At 33.2% G+C, this 23,420-nt stretch overlaps 2 protein-coding genes across 5 annotated transcripts in view; one reads left to right on the top strand and one right to left on the bottom strand.

The window, feature by feature from the left end:
- Nucleotides 1–15,896, bottom strand: part of LOC306850616 (dnaJ homolog subfamily C member 17-like) — a 62,604-nt gene extending 46,708 nt beyond the window's left edge. The window contains exons 1-7 of one of the 2 annotated variants that reach the window (XM_079386334.1): nucleotides 15,711–15,896; nucleotides 8,226–8,295; nucleotides 3,346–3,404; nucleotides 2,653–2,740; nucleotides 1,945–2,021; nucleotides 892–991; nucleotides 401–445 (exon numbers count right to left, since the gene is read on the bottom strand). In XM_079386334.1, coding sequence (XP_079242460.1) covers nucleotides 401–445; nucleotides 892–991; nucleotides 1,945–2,021; nucleotides 2,653–2,740; nucleotides 3,346–3,404; nucleotides 8,226–8,295; nucleotides 15,711–15,788 — 517 coding nt within the window. In that variant the 5' untranslated portion in view covers nucleotides 15,789–15,896. The remainder of the gene's footprint in view (nucleotides 1–400; nucleotides 446–891; nucleotides 992–1,944; nucleotides 2,022–2,652; nucleotides 2,741–3,345; nucleotides 3,405–8,225; nucleotides 8,296–15,710) is intronic. The other variant, XM_079386335.1, reaches the window with a different exon arrangement.
- A 2,556-nt stretch (nucleotides 15,897–18,452) lies between these two features.
- The window catches only part of LOC306849960 (inverted formin-2-like), a 39,183-nt gene continuing 34,215 nt past the window's right edge, over nucleotides 18,453–23,420 (top strand). For 2 of the 3 annotated variants that reach the window (XM_079385352.1, XM_079385354.1), the window contains exon 1: nucleotides 18,507–18,614. The gene's annotated coding sequence lies outside the window, so the exon portion shown is untranslated. Of the gene's footprint in view, nucleotides 18,615–23,420 lie in introns of all 3 variants that reach the window. The other variant, XM_079385353.1, reaches the window with a different exon arrangement.

Genomic DNA, 23,420 nt, shown 5'->3' with positions numbered 1-23,420 from the left:
CAGACAGACAAACAAACAGACAGACAGACAGACAGACAGATAGACAGACAGATAGACAGACAGACAGATAGACAGATGATCTGAAATGATCTAGCAGAGAGATGTGTGAGATGGCAATAATAAGCAGCTTGTGTGCTGCATGTGGTAAAATCTGTATTTACAGTAATAAGGACAATATTATCTATTTCTACTCCCTGCATTGGTTATAAAGCTAACGCAACAGCTGTTTCTGATGCTGTGAGCAGTGTGCGTTCCAGAAATCAACACAACAATCACAATAAAACAAACCACTGGGCAAATTAAAGGATAATAAATAAATAAAAATTGTTTAGCTCCAGGTTAGTAATTTATGTCTTAAAGGGATAGTTCACCCAAAAATAATAATTCTGTCATTACTTACTCACACTCATCATGTCATTCCAAACCTGTGTGACTTCCTTTTCCCCTGAAGATGGCAAATGATGAAAGCGTGTTTATTTTTAGGTGAACTCTCTCTTAAAAGATCTGTGTGTTTATTTATCTAATAGCAAATTTATTTTATTTATTTAGTTTAATAGCAGAATTACATGAAATTAGGATGGTATGCCCTCATTTAGACAGGTAAATGTTAAATAAACGTATGTAAATATTAAGTTTTACATTTTTATATTTTAATGCAATATTTTCAAGTCTCTTCCAGTGCATTTAAGGCATAAGGGATATAATCATGCATTTCCTAGGAATCAAACCCATGACCCTGGAATTGCGAGCAACAGCATGCATGCATAAAACATTCATAACGAGGTAATAAAAAGAAAAAATATATGCTTTCAATGCAATGTGCAAGGGCTTTAGATAAAGGCATCAGCCAAATGCATTAATGTAAATGTGTGTGAGAGTGTGTTTAAGCACCTGTGCCTGTGTTTATGTCTCTCTCTCTCTGGATCTGCTCTTGTATGAGTCTCTGTTGCTCCTGTAGTTCTCGTGATCCCTCCTCCCTCAGACGGGCGATCTACAACACAGAAACACGCATCCACACGCATTCCCAGAATTATTATATGCATAAGCAAAACACTCTGTGCCATTAGACTCTCCTACAGCGATTCAGCCGGCCTGACCTACAGTAACCCGACTCTGAGACTCCACACGACAAACACTGACACCTATTGGCTGCTCACTAATCAAACGAGGCATTACTGCAGCACTGACGCTTACAGACAGATTCAGGACAGAAGAGACTGTATCTGTGACTGTAGATAGATAGAAATGTATGCATCTTAAAGGAATAGCTCATGCAAAAATGAAAATTTGCTGAAAATGTGTTCACCCTCAGGCTATCTAAGATTAGGATGAGTTTGTTTCTGCATCAGATTTGGAGAAATGTGTCGAATGGGTGCCGTCAGAATGAGAGTCCAAACAGCTGATAAAAACATCACAATAATCCACACCACTCCAGTCCATCCTAAAAGCGTTTAAAAGCCAAAATAGGTCTAAACTTTAAAGCTTTTGTCTTCTCCAGATGTTAACTGATGGACTGGAGTGGTGTGGATTATTGTGATGTTTTTATCAGCTCTCATTCTGACGGCACCCATTCACTGCAGAGCATCCATTGCTGAGACACTGATGCAGAGACACATTTCTACAAACCTGATGAAGAAACACACTCATCCTGATCTCGGATGGTCTGAAGGTGAGCACATTTTCTGCATATCTTCATTAATGGGTGAACTGTTCTTTTAAATGCAATGTAAGTCGTTTTGGATAAAACCATCCACCAAATGTATTAAAAAGCTGTACTTGGTTACTAGTCATCTAGCAGTAGAAAAAACTGCATCCAAAATAACTCACTGTACATTTGGAGGGACTTACAAGCACTAAACAGCCCTTCTTTAGGCTGCAACACACAAATCACAAGCACTTAATGGAGATCTATTCGACTTGACACAGATCGAACGAAGCTCTTACCTCCTCTTCTAATGTGCGGGTGATTTGAACATCTTCTGCTTTCACATTCTCTGCCTGTCGCTCACGCGCCTCCAAATCTACAAAACAGACAATAAAATGTCATACGCATTACACAGACATTCATGTAGCAGCACATTTCTGTCAAAGAATAAAAAATTAAATATCACAATTCAGACTTTTTTCCGGCAATCCTGTAAATATAAATTTGCCATCCTGAATTGTTTTCCTTCGAGTTTGCATCTCACAATTCAGTTTTTTTTTACCTTTCTGCCGTGGAATAAAGAAGGTAACTGCATATTTCCACTTGTAATCGCGAGTTTATTTTTCACCATTCAGACTTCTGTTCTCTGATTTGCAAGTTAATATCTCGCAAACTGTCCTCATTATCACTTTTTTCTCAGAATTGCATGTTTATATCTCACACTTCTGAGAAAAAAGTCTGAATTGTGAGATATAAAGTTGCAATTACCTTTTTTATTCTGCGACGGGAAAAAAAAGTTAACGATATAAACTCACAATTGCAAGGAATGAGATTATATCTTGCTTTTCTACCTTTTTATCGCAGAATTGTGAGAAAAATGTCTAAATTGTGAGGTAAAAATACACAATTCCCTTTTTTATTTCTTGGCAGATACATGCCTCCATACAATTGATTTATTCCCATAATAATGGAGCAGAAATGAGTGTGCTTGATGAAGAGTAGCTGACCGAGTTTAATCTTCTTCCTCTTGTCATCTAGCTTTCTGGTTCTCTCCTCGGCTTGTTTTTTAGCAGCACGGACCTTGTCGTAAGCAGCCTGAAAGAAAGAAAAGCAAATGATCAAATGAACATCCTGACGAAGACCATCAAGTATTTCTATATCAGGACCTCAAGATTACTTCAAATGATTTAAAATAAGGCAAAACAGGATTAAACAACAGCTCAAACATTTCTTATTAGAATTCAGTTCTTTGTCTCTGAAGAACCGGTTTTTCTGCGTTTCTGGAAAGCATGGATATAGAAGTGTTTAAAACTGAGATTTCTAGACCTAGAAAAGTTATGAATATGCATAGTTTGTAGTTAACGCCAGATTCTAAAAAAAATTTATTAGGTAGAAATATTGAGTTTTTAAAAATTATTTTAAAAAAATCACAAACTACTGGAAGAACATTACACTCCCAAAACTTCTAGAATTCTGACATTTATTTTAAATTATTTAAATTTTAATCATTTTATTTTTATATGTAATTTATGGGCACTCCTATGGTTTTGTAAATTAAAAAATGTAGATACAGCCGAGGAGACCTATTGGATGGAAGGCCTTCAAATACTGTTGCAGACAATGGAGTCAAAATGATTGCGTTCACCTAATGTAACGGTGCTTTATGATGCATATAGGAACACGGCTGAGGAGATTCTCACCTTGGCAGCGGCGTCTGTCAAAACCTCCAGAGCCTGAGACAGCTGGTGGAAGAGATCCGCTGCAATGAAGAAGAAAAAAATCCCATTCATTTGACTGTAAAACAAGTAAAAACTCCTATCTATTCAAACACTCAACTGAACATCCCTGAAGAAGCAATCCAAACTTATAAAACGGGATGTGATGATTTATTTAAAGGCCTCAGATCATAGATTTTTATTTTTATTTATATATGACAACATTTCCTCTCCAGTGCATGTATAGAAACTCAACAGCTCAATGTCAACATATTTCAACAAATTTACAATGCTAGGGTCTTTCAATATTTTTTATTGTATTAGTTTTTTCCAAATAATTAGAAAAGCAAAAATATAATTGCAAAACATTTTTACCCCACATTATCCATTTTTGTCAAAATAAATAATTAATAATATCAATAATAATAATAAAGTATTCACATACGCAGTACATCAAACTAAAATTACTCCACCCTAGAGACCCTGGAGCACAAAACCAGTCATAAGTCGCACAGGTATATTTGTAGCAATACAGCATGGGTCAAAATTACCGATGCCAAAAATCATCAGGATATTAAAACGCTGTAATTCAGCATTAGCTTATTAGGTTTACACTGACATTGTATGAACTAAATGCTTAAATGTTTTGTAATCTGTCTGGATATCTGGATACGTCGCCCTTTTATGGGTATAAATCAAGATATAAAAATATATATATATAGATTGTGATTTTGTGGCTTGTGTTTTAGAAAATCTGATCTTTTTGTAATCTTAACAGAACTCATATCGTTGGAACTATCTGACAGTCAAGGATCCATATTTGGTAACTGTTTTGTAATAGAAGAGATATTGTGACAGAAAACATCAACAGAGTTTGGGTATAACCCAGTGGTTATTTTTGGTATAGTGCTCAAACTAAATCTCACAGGAACCACTATTGTTGTGATATTAGCTTCAAATGTGGAACACAACTTGGTTAGACTTTGATTTCACAGAAATTTTAGAGTTCAACGTATTTTATAAAATACACATTTTATATAAAATTAAATAAAAATGGTATACTACATTATCTTACACTTTTATACTTTCTTATTTTGAAATGCTTTCAATAATCTGCTATGTGTCGTCTTTAAAAGAGACCAACCAAAGCGTTCAGGAATTACAGCCATGTTATTACAAGCATTCATAAGTGTTCTGTTCTCAGTGAATTTATACCCCACAGGAGCGACGTATCTTGGAGGATACTAACATTAAAATAAGAGTCAAATTTGAAAAAAATCATGAAATTGTATCATTTGAGTTCCGATAAGATGGAAAATAGAAATGAATTAATTTTCTGATGTCTCTTTATGGTTTTGCCCTTTTTAGGGTTCCATGTTCCAAAAAGATTTTGTAAATTTCACATCGTAAATGCATCAAACCTTATTTTTTGATTAGTAATATGCATTGCTTTATTTGAACAACTTTAAAGCCGATTTTCTCAATATTTAGCTTTTTCTACACCCTCAGATTCCAGATTTTCATTCCTATCCTAACAAACCATACATCAATGGAAAGCTTATTTATTCAGCTTCAGATGATGTATACATGTCAATTTAAACAAATGGACCCTTATGACTGGTTTTATGGTCAAGTGTCACATATTATCTATATAATATATATATACAGTATTACTTATTATTTACTTTTGTATTTTCTATAGCATGTTTCAAGCCCTGTACGCAGGTTTATTGTTGAAGCATTAAGTGCTGTAGTCTGACTTACAGCAGGGTGCCGGCGCTCTCACGAAAGCTGTTCCCGCTAATGACACCCTGCTGGGCTCCTGCGTGTAAACGCGGGGCCCCGCCGCAGCACACGAGGGGCCGCCGGACCCCTAATGACTCGCTGAAGGCACGACTGGTTCTGCTCTCCACTAACAAGCGTCTGCGAGCTCCGCTTTAACCCCAGAGACCCCCGACCCCCAGCAGCTCGGGTTACAGCGATACCTGTGTGGTTAACAGAGCGAAGCCGTCCGCACGCAAACCGGGTCAAATATACACCAGCGGCAGCTTAAAATGTTTCTGAAAGAAGTCTCTTCTGCTCACCGAGGCGGCGTTTATTTGATCAAAAATACAGTAAAAATACTCAAATATTATTATGATTTAAAATCACTGTTTTCTATGTAAATATCTGTTAAACTGTAATTTATTTCTGTGATGCGCAGCTGTATTTTCAGCATCATTACTCCAGTCTTCAGTGATAAAGTATTATTTTTTTTTTATCAATTAAGCACCTTCTCCTCATTACTGTAATGCATGAACATTTAAATTTTTTTGTAATTATTTATTAATGGTGATTCTCATTATTGTAATGGATTTTTATTTAAATAAGCACTATTTAATAATAATATTAGAATAATTTTAGAATATTATAGGCTATTTATTAATATAGAACATAATTATATATATACACACATCTAATTTATTTTTAAATTAGTTTTTTTTTAATTCTATTTTTTATATACTTTACGTTCTAAACTCTAAACTTTTGCATTACAGTGATGGAAATGAGAATTTGACTGGAAAATGATGGCATTTTGATGGGGTTAAACACACTTAATTGTCATGAAAATAATGTCACAATGCAAAAATGGTCTTAAAAACTTCTTTATGCAAACTAGAATTTCTTACATGAGACATAACCAAATTTAGTGGCCTGTTATACTGATCCAGACTGGAGTAATGATGCTGAAAATTCAGCTTTGACCACAGCAATAAATTACATTTGAACAGATAATCACATAGAAAACATTCACAATTTTTATTGTATTTTTGATCAAATAAATGCAGTCTTGCTGAGCAGAAGAGCCTTGTTTCAAAAACATTTAAAATCCTAATTATTCCAAACTGCCGCCAGTGTACCGTGACCTTTGCCTGACCCCCGTGCAGACGGACGGCTCTCGCGTGAGCGGCCATATGAGAGTCTGCATATTCCATGATTTCTGAGAAAGCAAACCTGCACCATAACCCATTATGCCTCGTTTCCCAGTTTTGACTTAATCAGGAATTGTTGAAGGCCTCCAGAGACCGCAGAGAAAAAAAAGAAAACGGCCCTCAAACACGCCATCTTCGTCCAAGGTGCTTTTTTCCTGACACTGAATGATTTTCCCAGCATTGATTATGCACATGTTCTGGGCAGACAGAGTCACGGGGGGTATAAGAGAAGCCACATGCTGCAGCCCTGAGCGCTTGTGCTGGAATCAGTCTTATGTCATGCTGCCTCGTATCTGCCCCGATTGTTTGGTCTCAGTTTGGAAGTCTGTGCTTGTCTTGGCCCGCTTGGTTTTAACCCATCAGTTTAACCACATCTGATCTACAGTGGCTTTATGTTGTTGGTTTTGTGCTTCAACTCTCATGAAAATAATTTTGTAGGATATATTTTGCAACAAAAAAAAGAGGTTAACGTGTTCATGGAATTGCAACATTATTTTCAGGACAATTAAGCAACCCCTCGCTATTATGGTAATGCATGAATACATTTTCTCTTTTTTGTAATACTCATTTATTTATAGTGATCCACATTAAATTCTCTTTATTGTAATAAGTATTTTTTTTATTAAAATAAGCATTAAATATAATCATAATTTTAATAATATAATTATAATAATTTTATAAATAATAAAAACTATAAAAGCAACAACAATAATATATTTCTGTATAATTTAATACATAAATACATTTTTGCATTTTATTAAAATTGTTTTAATTTAAATAAGGCAGCATTTCAAATACCTGTATGAATTATAGATTCTCATTATTTTAATAAGTATTTTTAATTCAAATAAGCACCATTTAGATTTTTATTAAATATAATATTGTAATAATTTTAATAATATAATTATAACAATTTTATAATATATAATAAAAACAAGAAAAAGAAAAATAATAATAAATAAATATTTTTTTTTTATTTTATTTAAAAAAAAAATTTTTAATAATTAAATAAGGCAGTACTTCAAATATTAATACAAATTATAAATACTTAATTGATACTTAATAGAGTATAAACTCTAAACTTTTGCCGTACAGTAATAGAAATGAGAATTTGAAAATAAGGAGAATTTGGTGGAGTCAAATGCATTTAATTGTCATGAAAACATAATCCTTTAACTATAATTTCTTGTGATTTGGGAGTGAAATATGATTAATAAATAAATGTATTTAAATATGGAAAAATACATGTGGGAATGAATAAATAAATAAATAAATAAAAAACGTTTACAAGGAAAGAAAGAAAGAAAGAAAGAAAGAAAGAAAGAAAGAAAGAAAGAAAGAAAGAAAGAAAGAAAGAAAGAAAGAAAGAAAGAAAGTTTAAATAAATAAATGCAGGAAAGAATAAAAACCTTTAAAAGAATAAAATTAAATTAAAAAACAGAAAACAAGAAAACAGAAAACAAGTGGAAAGAATAAAATGTTTTTAAAGGTTTAAAATAATAAAAATAAAATTAAAATACAAGGAAAGAATTAAAAAGTAAAAAAAATAAATACAGAAAATAAAAAGAAAGAAAGGTTAAAAAGAATACAAATGAAGTTAAAATAAATACAAAAAATAATAAAAAATATTATAAGAATTAAAAATGAATTTTATTAGTTTTATCAACTAATGTATTCCTTTATTTGTTTCCATTTTTTATCTATTTATTTATTTAGCTATTATTTACTTCCTCAGTTAGTTCATAATAAGCCAGGCTTATTTCAGTTCTGTCTTATTGTCAGTTGATTTGATTCAAAATTATTTGGTAAAGCTGTTTTATGAAACAGGCCTCAGGTTTGGGCCTTCATATTTGATATTCATATATCTCATGGATTGGTGTCTCAATCACTCACCAGCTTTGGGATTGTCGGGGTTTTTATCAGGATGGCAGGACAGAGCTTTCTGTCGGTACGCTTTCTTGATCTGCAAAAGAAAAGAAGAATCAGATCCAGTTGCATCCGGCCTGATATTGGCGTGCCATTCTTTGCATTTACCAAATTTCATTCTCGATTGTTTCTGCTGCAGCTATTTCACAAGAAAAAATTATTATGCAAAACATTTGACATAACTCAAGACTCCAAGCAGCTCACGCTTTCCTGGAAGGCCTGAAGCATCAGAGATGTTTTATAACAATAGACTGCGGTCACATCCACCGCAGCCCAGAAATCCCAGCATCATCCGACCCAAACGCCGCTAAATCACGGCACACATTAATGTCAGACTGCACACGTCTATGCCATGAACTCCCATGAGCCTTTGGGAATGTGAACCGCACGTCTCATCGAGTTGACAATGGTGTGTTTCTCATTAGACGCTGTCTATCAGCTGACAGAGACTCAAAGCGGCCCTGGCAGCGTCTCACCGATTCACACGATTCGCTCGCTTCTGCCAGCACAAATACATCGCATGTGTTGATTCTGGCGTCCGTATCAACAGGTCTCAGTACTGACGTGTCGAGCTGCTCTCTAAACCCATTTATCAACACTATCTTTTGCAATCTAGACTCATTATGAAGCAGACTAATGAAAAGATGCCTGCCGGGGGTACATGGAGCAACAGACTCGTAAAAACACTTCCTAATAAATCTGACTCAATGATTTAAATTGTTTATTGCTACACAATGGAGTTCCTTTTACAGTAAAATGTGACCAAGAAAATTTGCTTTTATAGCCAACAAGCTTGTGATCATTCTCGATATCACCAGCATTTGATCATTTATAACCATTATTAATGTATAGCCTCTAAATGATACATGTGGGAATAAATAAACATTCAAATAAATAAATAAAAGAACAAAAAAAGGACAATAGATAAATAAAATAAGTTTAAAAGAACAAAAAAATGAGTTTGATAAATACAGAAAATAAATAAAGTTTAAAAGAATAAAATAAAGCTAAAAAAATATTTTACATTATGTGCATTACAAGCATCAGAATGTCATAAATATTGCATATTGCACCAAATTGCATATGTTTTCTCAGTATTCATATATGAAAATATAAATATAACTGAGATATTTTTTCCTCCATATTCTCCCTATACTTATATGACTATATGACCCATAAAACCCTGAGGCATCAAATATGACACACATTAAAAAATACATGCAAACTTTTTAAAAATATTTGTCTAAAGTTTCAATAAACTGTTCCATTTAAAAAATAAAAAATAAAAGATTTTCCTGTCTATTTTAAAGTCATGACTTTAGTTTCCATCTCATATCTTTAACTTTTTTCCTCTTTGTTTTGACTTTTATCTCATAATCATTAATTTCATCTCATAACTTAGCTTTTTTTTTATTCTAAGAATTATTATATAGTTTATAATTGACTTTTTATCTCATAATTGTCTTGTCATATTTATGGCCTTTTTATCTCAAAATTACAACTGCAAGCAATAAAAGCCTGATGAATCAAATATGACTCTCAACAAAAAACAAATATGCAAACATGTTTTATTTTATTTATACTTTGAATAAACTTTCCATAAACTGTTCCGTTTAAAAAATAAAAATAAAAAGTGAATTTTCTGACTATTATTTATATGTCAGGCTTCACAGGGTTAAAATAATCCCAGAAATCCCTGTGTTTTCTGTGAGACATGATCAGTAAATGGCTCTTTAACAAACATCCACCCGACCGCAGCTCAAACACACTGTCTTTATCTAGACTCAGATCTATCTGCAGTTTTCTTGTCGTCTCTAGTTTCACAGTCCACAATTTAATAAAACAACTGAAAATGGCTACAAAAGTCGCAAGATATTAAAGATGCTTGACGTTCCAGACGTTTGATGCGTGCGCTGGACAGAAGTCAGACGGCCTGTGGATGAACACCATTCATGTCTGTAACCTAATAAACTCTGTGTCAGGATTGAGCTGGAGGGTTTTTAAACATCAACTCCAGCACTGACGGGCCAAGCGTCCCTCTTTTACCTTTATTCATTAACGTCTATTCAAAGCCACAGCTGGATGTTTTGTGCTCAGTGAATGATATTACAGCATCACAGTGAACACAGAAACTCTATAATGCACTAAACAAACGCCTTTGGACCGGGATTGATCCAGCAACTGTGAGTTAGCAGAACAGATCCTGAACAGCTTAATTAAACTACAAGCACTCATGCAACATCTGTCTGGATTCATGTGTAAAAACACACACAGAAAAATAAATTAAAATATTCTGCAAAGGGTGAATATCATGAAACCTGCCATGAACATCTCCAGTTCATTATTCACCTCAAAAACTGTTTTACTTAAAATTACATTAAATATATATCATGAATATATATATATATATATATCACGACATGAAAACTGGCTGTTGGACTTGACTGACAGGGAGACCTCAAGCAGTACGGGTCGGCATTAAGATATCCAGCACCATCACACTGAACACTGGGGCCCCCCAAGGATGTGTGCTGAGCCTCCTCTTCACTCTGCTGACCCACGACTGCACACCGTCACACAACTCCAACCTTTTCATTAAGTTTGCGGATGACACGACTGTGGTGGGTCTCATTAGCAACAGAGATGAGACAAACTACAGGAGCGAGGTGAGCCGCCTGGCCGGGTGGTGCAGTGACAACAATCTCTCTCTGAATGTGGAGAAGACGAAGGAGATCGTTGTTGACTTCAGGAGAGTACACACTCAGCATGCCCCTCTGACCATCAACGGTGCGACTGTGGAGAGAGTGAGCAGCACCAAGTTCCTGGGTGTGCACATCACAGAGGACATCTCCTGGACTAACAACACTGTAGCACTGGCCAAGAAAGCACAGCAGCTTCCTCCGCAAACTAAGAAGAGCCAGAGCCCCGGCCCTGATCATGTGCACCTTCTACAGAGGCACCATCGAGAGCATCCTGACTAGCTGCATCACTGTGTGGTATGGCGCTTGCAACGCATCCTGCCGCAAGTCACTTCAACACATAGTGAGAGCAGCTGAGAAGATCGTTGGTGTCTCTCTCCCCTCCCTCCAGGACATCTACAGCACCCGTCTCACCCGCAAAGCCCTCCGCATTGCAGGCGATCCCACCCACCCGACACACAGCTTCTTCAGTCTGCTGCCATCAGGGAGGAGACTGCGGAGTCTCCAGGCGAGGACCAGCAGACTGAAGGACAGCTTCATACATCAGGCTGTCAGGAAGCTGAACTCCCTCCCGTCCTTGCCCCCCTCCCCTCTTTTACCCCATGCAACACTGAACTTTGATACTATGACCCCCCCCCCCAGCACCCCACATCCCCAGGACCCCCCCTCCCCCCCCCCACACACACACACACACACACACCCAGTTGTGCAGCATTGGACTGATCACTACCTCATCCAGCATTGACTGCAAACTACCTCTTCGGATAGTCTGATAAAAAGACTGTTCTCCTGTCACTTTAACAGACTGATAAGCTCTTCTTGCACTATATATACACACTCTATACATATACACATATATCTGCACAGTTTTGTTTTATTTAACTGGTTTGCACTCTATCTGCCATGTTCCTTATGCCACTTTATCTCTTTTTTTTTCTACAATGTCCTCATTTGTTTATCTGTATAGTTACATATGTTTAAACTGTATTTATCTGTATTTTTATATCTACTGTCAGTGTTTAATGTTAACTGTTTACACCAAGCGTCTGAGAGTAACACAATTTCAATTCTCTGTATGTATGTGCTGTACATGTGGAAGAATTGACAATAAAGCAGACTTGACTTGACATCATTTTTATACACGTAAATATTAAAATAGTAAACTTATTAACAGTATACAACATTAGTTATATATATATATATATAATTTTAATATAACATGTATATATATACACATACATATATATACACATATATTATATAAACATTATGTATGTAAATATTAAAATACTAAACTTACGACATTATCTGTATATAATATTAGCTATATATGTATGTTTATATATATATATATATATATATATATATATATATATATATATATATATATATGTGTGTGTGTGTGTGTGTGTGTGTGTAAGCTATTCTTTTATTTTTATTATAATTTAAAAAATAATATTAATTATACATATATAACATTTATAAAATCCCTCAGTCTTTGGCATGTATGCATTTATATCACAATGTACAGAATGCACAATATTCACAATATCTATCATATACACATAATGTACAGTCAACGTATTAATTGCTTTACAATATGCACAAATACAAAAAATATTTATATATGTAGTTAACAATTTACAATACATTTAAAGTATGATATATATATATATATATATATATATATATATATATATATATATATATATATATATATATATAAAATGTATAATATGTATAATATTAAATAAACATAATAGTGAAAATAAAATCACTTTTATTATATATAAATTTTATTATGAAAATAATAAATGCATAAATATAAAAATAATATAATTTGTGTGAATTCTTTTAGCTCAAGATTAATTCAGCCACAGTGTTACAAGGAACGATACAGAAAGTAATTTTTACCAACAGCTATTAGATTGTATGTCATATTAGATGACTGATGTTGAATTTGAATTATATAGAGTATAAATATGGAGGAGTGCGTACTTTGATGCTTGAAACAAAGGGGTGCTGCATGAAAATATTTATTTATTGTGTGGTGAGCTCTGCTGTGACGTGACTTTCCCTTTGGGATTAATCAAATCAATCAAATCAAATCTAATTTATAACAATATATTATTATATTCTTTATTTATTTATTATATAATAAACATTTAATGTACTGATGTTAATTACATATACTCATTCAAATATTATTTGTTATTATTATTTAAAAATTAAATAATGGCTTATAAACAGACTACTCTGATGAGGACAGTTATTAGTTCAACTGCAGCGCCACCTACTGATCACAAACTACCTCAAACATTACTCTACTGTAGTGAAAACATGGTTACTCAAACATTAAACACTCAAAATAACTTAATTCTCCTTCCAGACTGTATTCTTCAAAGCTTGATGTCTTCAACATCTCTGTAAAATTACATTAAATATATATCATTTTTATACACGTAAATATTAAAACTAAACTTAACTGTATACAATATTAGTTATTTATTTATATATATATATATATATATATATATATATATATATATATATATATATATATATATATATATATATATATATATATAATTTTTTATATAATTTTAATATAACGTATACATACATATATATATATATATGTAAATATTAAAATACTAAACTTACAACATTATCTGTATATAATATTAGTTATATATGTATGTATGTATGTGTAATATATATATATATATATATATATATATATATATGTGTGTGTGTGTGTGTGTGTGTGTGTAAGCTATTCTTTTATTTTCATTATAATTAAAAAAAATTATATTAATTATACATATATAACATTTATCAAATCCCTCAGTCTTTGGCATGTATGCATTTATATCACAATGTACAGAATGCACAATATTCACAATATCTATCATATACACATAATGTACAGTCAATGTATTAAATGCTTTACAATATGCACAAATACAAAAAATATTTATATATGTAGTTAACAATTTACAATACATTTAATGTATGATATATATATAAAATATACGTTATATTTATAATATAATGTATAATATTAAATATACATAGTGAAAATAAAATAACTTTTATTATATATACATTTTACTAGAGTATAAATATGGAGGAGTGCGTACTTTGATGCTTGAAACAAAGGGGTGCTGCATGAAAATATTTACTCAAACATTACTCTACTCTAGTGAAAAAATGGTTACTCAAACATTATTCTACTCTAGTGAAAACATGGTTACTCAAACATTACTCTACTGTAGTGAAAACATGGTTCCTCAAACATTAATCTACTGTAGTGAAAACATGGTTCCTCAAACATTACTCTACTGTAGTGAAAACATGGTTACTCAAACATTACTCTACTGTAGTGAAAACATGGTTCCTCAAACATTACTCTACTGTAGTGAAAACATGGTTACTCAAACATTACTATACTCTAGTGAAAACATGTTTACTCAAACATTACTATACTCTAGTGAAAACATGGTTCATCAAACATTACTCTACTGTTGTGAAAACATGGTTACTCAAACATTACTCTACTGTAGTGAAAACATGGTTACTCAAACATTACTATACTCTAGTGAAAACATGTTTACTCAAACATTACTATACTCTAGTGAAAACATGTTTACTCAAACATTACTATACTCTAGTGAAAACATGTTTACTCAAACATTACTCTACTGTAGTGAAAACATGTTTACTCAAACATTACTCTACTGTAGTGAAAACATGGTTACTCAAACATTACTCTACTGTAGTGAAAACATGGTTACTCAAACATTACTATACTCTAGTGAAAACATGTTTACTCAAACATTACTATACTCTAGTGAAAACATGTTTACTCAAACATTACTATACTCTAGTGAAAACATGTTTACTCAAACATTACTATACTCTAGTGAAAACATGTTTACTCAAACATTACTCTACTGTAGTGAAAACATGGTTTCTCAAACATTACTCTACTGTAGTGAAAACATGGTTACTCAAACATTACTATACTCTAGTGAAAACATGTTTACTCAAACATTACTCTACTGTAGTGAAAACATGGTTTCTCAAACATTACTCTACTGTAGTGAAAACATGGTTACTCAAACATTACTATACTCTAGTGAAAACATGGTTACTGAAACATTACTCTACTGTAGTGAAAACATGTTTACTCAAACATTACTCTACTGTAGTGAAAACATGTTTACTCAAACATTACTATACTCTAGTGAAAACATGTTTACTCAGACATTACTCTACTGTAGTGAAAACATGGTTCCTCAAACATTACTATACTCTAGTGAAAACATGTTTAATCAAACATTACTGTAGTGAAAACATGGTTCCTCAAACATTGAACACTCAAAATAACTTAATTCTCCTTCCAGACTGTATTATTTGTAAAGCTTGTTGTCTTCAACATCTGTGTTTTCTTACTGAAATCAACCAGCAAAACAGGCCATACGAGTGTCTTTATGTCTAAAACTATCTTTAAAACATATAAAATACACAAAAGTGTGCCATTATAAGCCTGTCGTAGAGAATAAAATAAAATATTGAACATAGCCTAAAGTAAACAAAGTAATTAATCAGTCATTTGTTCATGTTCTGACATGTAAACACTTCAGGTTCTTGTACACCAAACATCCCTCTATAAGCTCCACGTGTGATAGAAACCATGTTATTTTATTGTTATTGTGTATAATTTCATACATGACTCAAACTAACGCACCTGTTTCGCTGTCGCGGTCGATTCAATCCCCAATAAAGCGTAAAGATCCATCTCTAAAATCTCTTTTGTTGACGCCATGACTTAATTTCACTAAATAAAACAATAAATGCGTGAAAATAATATTCTTGTGTTCCTCAGCAGCAGTTTAAAGACTTCTTCTGTGCGAGTTGAAGTCTGTTGACATGTGACTGCTGGAGGAGCGCAGCGCCCCCTCAGGCAGGGATGAACGAGTGCGGCGTCTTAAAGGGATAGTTCACCCAAAAATGAAAATTCTGCCATCATTTGCTGAGCCTCAAGTAGTTCCAAACCCGTATGAATGGGGCACCATTGACTTCCATAGTATTTTTTCCCTACTATGTAAGTCAATGGTGCCCAGAACTGCTCTGTTTCCCACATTCTTCAGAATATCTTCAGCAGAACAAAGACATTCATACAGGTTTGGAACTACTTGAGGCTCAGCTCAAATCAAATCAATGTTATTTTAGTAGGCCTGTCATAATGTTTTTAATTCGTTTCTATTTTGGCTTCTATTCCTATTCTATTTTTTGTTTCATTTTAGTTTTATTTTTAGCTATTTTACCACATCAAGTTAAACTAAATTAAAATGAGAAATGATGCTGAAATAATTTTTTTAGATTTTATTTTATTTTATTTCAGTTAATGTTTATTTCAAGTAACACATTTTTTATGATTTTACATGTACACTATACCAGTCAAAATTGTTTAAACAGTTAGATTTTAATGTTTTTATAATAATAATAATAACTTTTTAAAGAATACTCTCACCAAGCCTGCATTTATTTGATCCAAAATTCTGCAATAACAGCAGTAATATTGTGAAATATTTTTACTATTTAAAATAACTGCTTTCTATTTGAATATATTTTCACTTGTAATTTATTTCTGTGATCCGCAGCTGTATTTTCAGCATCATTACTCCAGTCTTCAGTGTCACATGATCTTCAGAAATCATAATAATATACTGATTTACTGATCAACAAACATTTCTGATTATTATTATTATTATCAATATTTAAAACAGTTGAGTACTGGATTCTTAGTTGAATAGAAAGATCCAAAGATCAGCATTTATCTGAAATAAAAAGCTTTTGTTACATTATACACGATACCATTCAAAAGATTGGAGTCAGTATAATTTAGCAAGGATGCTTTAAATTGATCAAAAGTGATGATAAATACATTTATAATGTTACAAAAGATTTATCTTTCAGATAAATGCTCTTCTTTTGAACTTTCTATTCATCAACGAACCCTGAAAAAATGATACTCAGCTGTTTTCAATATAATAATAATAATAGTAGTAGTAATAGTAATAATAATAAATGTTTTTTGAGCAACAACTCAAAATATTACAATGATGCTTTCTGAAGGATCATGTGACTGGAGTAATGATGCTAAAAAATTCAGCTTTGAAATCACAGAAATAAATTACATTTTAAAATATATTTAAATAGAAAACAAAAAAATTAAATAGTAAAAACAAAATTCTAAATTTTACTGTTTTTGCTGTACTTTGGATCAAATAAATGCAGGCTTGGTGAACAGAAGAGAATTCTTTAAAAAAAACATAAAAAATCTTACTGTTCAAAAACCTTTGACTGTAGTGTATTAATTTAGCATGTTTATATCTGCCAGTGCTCTATAACACCTGAACACTTTTTAGGCATAAACAGAATTAACTAATCTAAACTTTATATGATCTTTAAACTTTAATATGATCTTGCATTTATCCATATAAAATCAAGATATGAACTTGATTCATAATCATAAGATTTTCTTAGTATATTCATTAAAAACAGGCAGGGTTCTCTTTTTCTGTCATGCATGCATGTGTCAGCTGTGAGTGACACTACTTCTTGTGTTCATTCAGCTCCTGTTTGTCAGTTTATCAGATGTTCTTCTGTCCAGAGAAGAACACGGACGCTCTCAGATGTGCAGAATCTCATTTATCAACATGCTGGTGGATTTTGTAAAAATATCTTATCATCCGGTTACACTTGATTCAATCAAACAAAACACTGCGCAAGATCACTGTTGATCAGTCACAGAGATATAGAATACAGTCATGTTGGTTTTAAATAAGATTTTCATTATTTTGGCAAACCAAAAAATATAATTAAATCTGGAGGAAAATCTGTAGCCTTCCTAATCATCTTTTTCTAAATCAGACAGTTTGGTAACATGAGTTGCAACATGACATTGCGTTTACTCGGGTGTGTCTCTCCATCTAACCAGCGAGATTAGATTTGACACTTTAGGCATACGTACATTTCCAACATAATTACTCAAACAAGTGTGCAATGCAAACTAAAGGAATAGTTCACGTAAAAATGAAAATGTGCTGAAATGTGCTCATCCTCAGTCTATCTAAGATCAGGATGAGTTTGTCTTCTCCAGATGTTATCTGATGGACTGGAGTGGTGTGGATTATTGTGATGTTTTTATCAGCTGACTCTCATTCTGACGGCACCCATTCACTGCAGAGCATCCATTGCTGAGACACTGATGCAATGCTACATTTCTCCAAACCTGATGAAGAAACAAACTCAACTACATCTCGGATGAGCTGAGGGAGAGCACATTTTCAGCTAATTTTCATTTTTAGATTAACTATTCCTTTAAAAGGTCTATTGTTGCATACTCCTGCAGTACTCCAGTTTCCAGGAATGTTTGGATTGGTGGAGTGGCGCGTTAAGCCACGCCCCGCCGCGCTCAGTGGGCGTGGTCAGCACATGTGTCAGCAGCAGCAGCATGAGTCAATCCAACAATCTCACCCTCATCCGCCCGGAATACTTCAAACTAACAGGAGAGACGCCCGGAATGTGTCTCCTCACATCAGTCCTCCTCTTCATCACATCTTAAAGGACACTCGCTGAATCACAGGTAAGACAAATATATATTTAATCTCTTAAACATTCCTCTTTCACCCTAAAAACACATCTGAGTTCAAGTAAAACCTAGTTTAAGACAAAAAATCTGAAGTATTATCGTAGTAGTGTCCTAAATCGGTGGATATACATCATGAATATGGCGCTGAGGAGGAAGAATCGCCATGTTTTGATGAGATGAAGCTTGTCTGTCGGTGAAACAGCGGAGATTTAGTTGTTATTGTTTATTGTTTATTGTTCTGAATATGGAAACAATGTTGCGTTTCAGTGTCAGAACGCGTCCGTTTGTGTCATATAGAGTGAGGGGCAAAGTTACTGTATGTACAGATGATTTAATGATGCTGTCTGCTCATTAAAGACATGCGGTCCTCTTGAGTCTGGAGGTGTTGGTCAGACTCTGTGGGAGGAAGTGCATCAGTGTGGGCGATATATTCAGGAGCACGAGCAGCTTTCTGAAGTCTCAGTGCTGGAGTTGGAAAAGTCTTAATATGAAGCAGATGTTGTGCTGAAATGCAGCTGCAGTCTGTAAAAACACTGTATTAGATGCATTTACCCATGGATGCACAAAAGAGACTAAATCAGGTGTTTCAGACCTTTGTTTTCATATGTTTTTGACAATATACCAGAAAAACTGCTGTAGGACTGACTTTGAAACCATTTGCATTAAGAAATTGCTAGTAAATTATTAAGTAATTACAAAGAAAAGACAAGTAACACATTCAATTCAACATGATATTTTCTAGTAAAAAAAAATGTAATTGTTATAATTCTGATTGTTCTTTTCTCTTCTTTTTTTTTTGATGACACTGATGAGTGACACCACATTATTACAGTTTTACTGTATTAATGTGAATTTTTGTCACAATTACTACAATTCAATCCCCAAAAAATAGCAACGCAATAGGATTTTAAGGAAGTTATAATTTTAAAATGATTATTAAAGGAAAATATGCTTTTTGTAACATTATTTCCATGAAAATTCCATCCCAAAAATAGCATTGCAATATGATTTTAAAGTCAAAATTTGTACATTATCATGAAGGTAAATAGTATAAAAACCTTTTACAGTCTGTCAATTTGATTCTTTTTAATAATTTTTTTTGTGGACACTTACAATAATGTGGTAATTTTGTCAGTAAGAGGTAATTTATTGTAATTATTGATTTCCAGTGTAGTCAGGTGTGTCTGCTTACTCAGTAAAGGGCAAGTATGGGCTTATGGCTGTATATAATGATATTTATGAGCAAGAAGCTTGTGAAGTTGCATCTCATGCGATGCATTGTGGTATTTATTTATTTTTTTCCGGCTATTAAACTGGTTTTATTGCTGTGAATAATGTCTAATTCTCTAGATTCCTGTTGATGATAATAATAAAGTGAGAGGTTGGCTAGATTGAGTAATGCATCCAGTCATCAGAAACAAAACTGCATTGCTCTCATGCTGTTATCATTCTGGCACGATCCATGTCATTTTATGTAAGTGGTTATTAAACGGCCTATTTGCATTTCACAGGAAACGGCTGCTGTTTGTCCCGTTAGATTGTGTCATGTGAGCGTGACAGTCAGAAAAGGAGGAAATGTGATAAATTCGCACTATTTCTAGTGATGCTCTTAAGTCGCAGATTCCAGTGAAATAAGCAAGCCGTCGTTTGCAGGAGTGTTTGTCTGAAATCTCTGTACTTATATGGTCTGTGCTTTCCTCTGAGCTAGTTTCACCCAGACATCATCTGAGTGAGAGTGGCTTTCATGTTTGCAGGTTTGTGACAAACACACGTGATTGTGTTGTTCATATGTAGGTTATCATCGCTCATGAGAGCGTCTGCCCTCGCAGAGAAGCTTTATCAAGGTCAACACGGAGAAGACGCTTCTGCTCAAAGCCGTAAGAGTCAAATAACCTTTGGACTTTCTTGCTGCTTCTCTAAAAAAAATCAATGCAAAGGAATTTTTAAAGTTAAATTGATTATTACAGGAAAATGTGTTTTTGTGACATTATTTTCCAGACAATTCCACTCCAAAGATGCAATGCAATATGATTTTTAAAGTTAAAATTCTAAAATGATTATTAATGGAAAACGTGTTTTTTGTGACATTATTTTCAGAATATTACAATGAATATTCAAGTACAATTTTCTTTTTGTGACACTATTTCTTGACAGTTTCATCCCAAAATAAATAAATAAATAATAATAATAAAAAAGCAACTCAGTGGGATTTTTAAAGTAAAAATGTTAAAATGATTATTAAAGGAAAATGTGTTTATGTGACACTATTTTCTTGAGAACTCGAAGTCCAAAAAATAGCAATGCAATATGATTTTATAGGTAAAATGTTAAAAAGATAATCAAAGGAAAATGTATGTTTTTGTGACATTATTAAAAAAAATGCAACACAATGGGACTTTATTGAAGTTAATATATTACAATATTTATTACAGGAAAATTGGATTTTTGTGAAAAAAATTTCTGGACATTTCCATCACAAAAAATAATGGGATTTTAAAAATAAACTGTAAAAATGATTATTAAAGGATATTTATTATTTTTTATATTCCCCTCTAAAACTGCAATGCAATATGATTTTTAAAGTTAAAAATGTAAAATGATTAAAGGAAAATGTGCTTTTGTCACATTATTTTCTTGACAATTCCATCCCAAAGAAATAGCAATATAATGGGATTTTTAAAGTCAAAATGTTAAAATAATTATTAAAAGAAAATGTCACAGTTCCATTCCCAAAAAACAGCATTGCAGTGGGATTTTAAAAAATTTAGAAAATAGGAATGAAAATCATGAAGTTGCCATGACGATAATCATCCTAAAAATAAGCTTCAGCATGATATAGTTCCCTGTTTCTATCGGCTTGATTTTAGGTTCAAATACGGCCTGATTTTACGATTTTGTGCGATTCACTCTTCAGAAAAATGACCACATTATACATGACTGAGAAAAGCAGAAGTATTGGGTCGTATTGTTCTGTGAGTTTCCCTTCACGTGAAAGTCTTTCCGTGTGACCGTGTGCTGAAGACATTGGAGGGGCTGTGTGAAGGACATTCCTGGCATTCATGCTGAGATTCCTTCTTGCATGAACGTTTGCGTAGTTTGTTCTGTAAACTGCAGAAAGGGAATGTTTTGTCTTATCTGAGCGGCTGTGTGTGACTTAACATGACAGCATGACCGGTATTTCACCAGATTGTCTGTTTCTGTAGATCTGTATCAGCTGGAGATGTGCTTCAGTATGTCGTAAATGAACTTTTCTTGTGATTTCTTGTTCTGAGAGGGTATTTTTTATTGAGTAACTGGCATCCAGAGACGAAACAAGTCCAAATATGCCCAACTTTCCCCAAGCCAAACATCTAAAATAGCCTTAACTATGAAGCCAAATAAAGCATCTCTCTGACTTTCCCTCGATCAAAACAAACTAGAAAAAGGAAACTGAATCCGGTGCCAAAGACGCTCTGGCACTTTTGTTGAGCATCGCTGTGGCATAAACGCTCTTTTGTCAGCAGTAAATCCCTGCAGGACGTCCCGATGTGGCTGATGGGACAGATTCCAGCGCTGGGCTGGTTTGTTTTGTGTAAGATAATCAGATGTGAAGTGAAGATCATGTCGAATCAGCAGATGTACAGATGGATGTATAATACACTGCAATGCTTTTTTTTTTGAGCATCCTGAAATAGACTTGATTTATACAAAAGAAGAATCTGCTGCTCCCCAAAGCTTCATTTATTTGATAAAAATACAGTAAAAATTGTGAAATATTATTGCAATTTCAAACAGCTGTTTTCTATGTGAATATGTGTTAAACTGTAATGTATTTCTGTGATCTGCAGCTGTATTTTCAGCATCATTACTGCAGTCTTCAGTGTCACATGATCTTCAGAAATCATAATAATATACTGATTTACTGCTCAACAAACATTTCTGATTATTATCAATGTTGAACACAGTTGTGCTGCACAATATTTTTGTGGAAACCATCATGCATTTTATTTTTCAGGATTCACAGATGAATAGAAAGTTCAAAAGAACAGCGTTTATTTGAAATAGAAATCTTTTGTAACATTATAAATGTCTTTACTGTCACTTTTGATCAATTTAATGTGTGCTTGATGAATAAAAATATTAATTTCTTTCAAAAAAAATTAAATGAAGTCTTACTTTTCAAGGGTATTGCACATGAAAGTGCATAAATCAAATGCCTTTTATTTGTAAAATATTGATGCAAGAGGAACTTTAATTTACCTTTAATTTAAGTGATGCCGTTTTTATTTTCAAGGCTGCTGTTCACAGTTTATCCAGAAGCTTATACTAAGTGTAGTTTGGTCTAATCTGTTTTCTGTGTGAATATTTTGTAACGTTATTGATTATGTGCATTACTCCAGTCTTCAGTGTCACATGATCCTTCAGAAATCATTCTAACACACAGCTACTTTAATTTAAGTGATGCAGTTTTTTATTTTTCATCCAAAAAGCTTACGTTAAGCTTATTTTGTTCTGTAGCCTATATTAACCTGGAATGACGTTCTGACTTCTGCATTGGAGTTTGTGTGTGAGATCAATGGAATATCTCATCTCTGTCTGAATCTGAGACATTCCTGTGTTTGTTGAGTTTGAGGGTGTGTTCAGACAAAGCTTTCAGCTCGTGTTTACTTACAGTGATGTGGAATACATCTGAACTTGCTTTCAGATAGACATAATCATTTTGCATTGAAAAAAACCTTTAATCTTCAGAGTTACTATAAAAACTCTCAAGTCTGTGGTTGAAATGAATTTCGTGCCAGCGCTTGCCATTCAGAGCGTCTT

The sequence above is a fragment of the Barbus barbus genome (genome assembly GCF_936440315.1).
Source record: "Barbus barbus genome assembly, chromosome: 30".
NCBI lineage: Eukaryota > Metazoa > Chordata > Actinopteri > Cypriniformes > Cyprinidae > Barbus > Barbus barbus.
The sequence above is the reverse complement of the archived record's forward strand: the minus strand, read 5'-3'. Positions and strand labels throughout refer to the sequence as shown.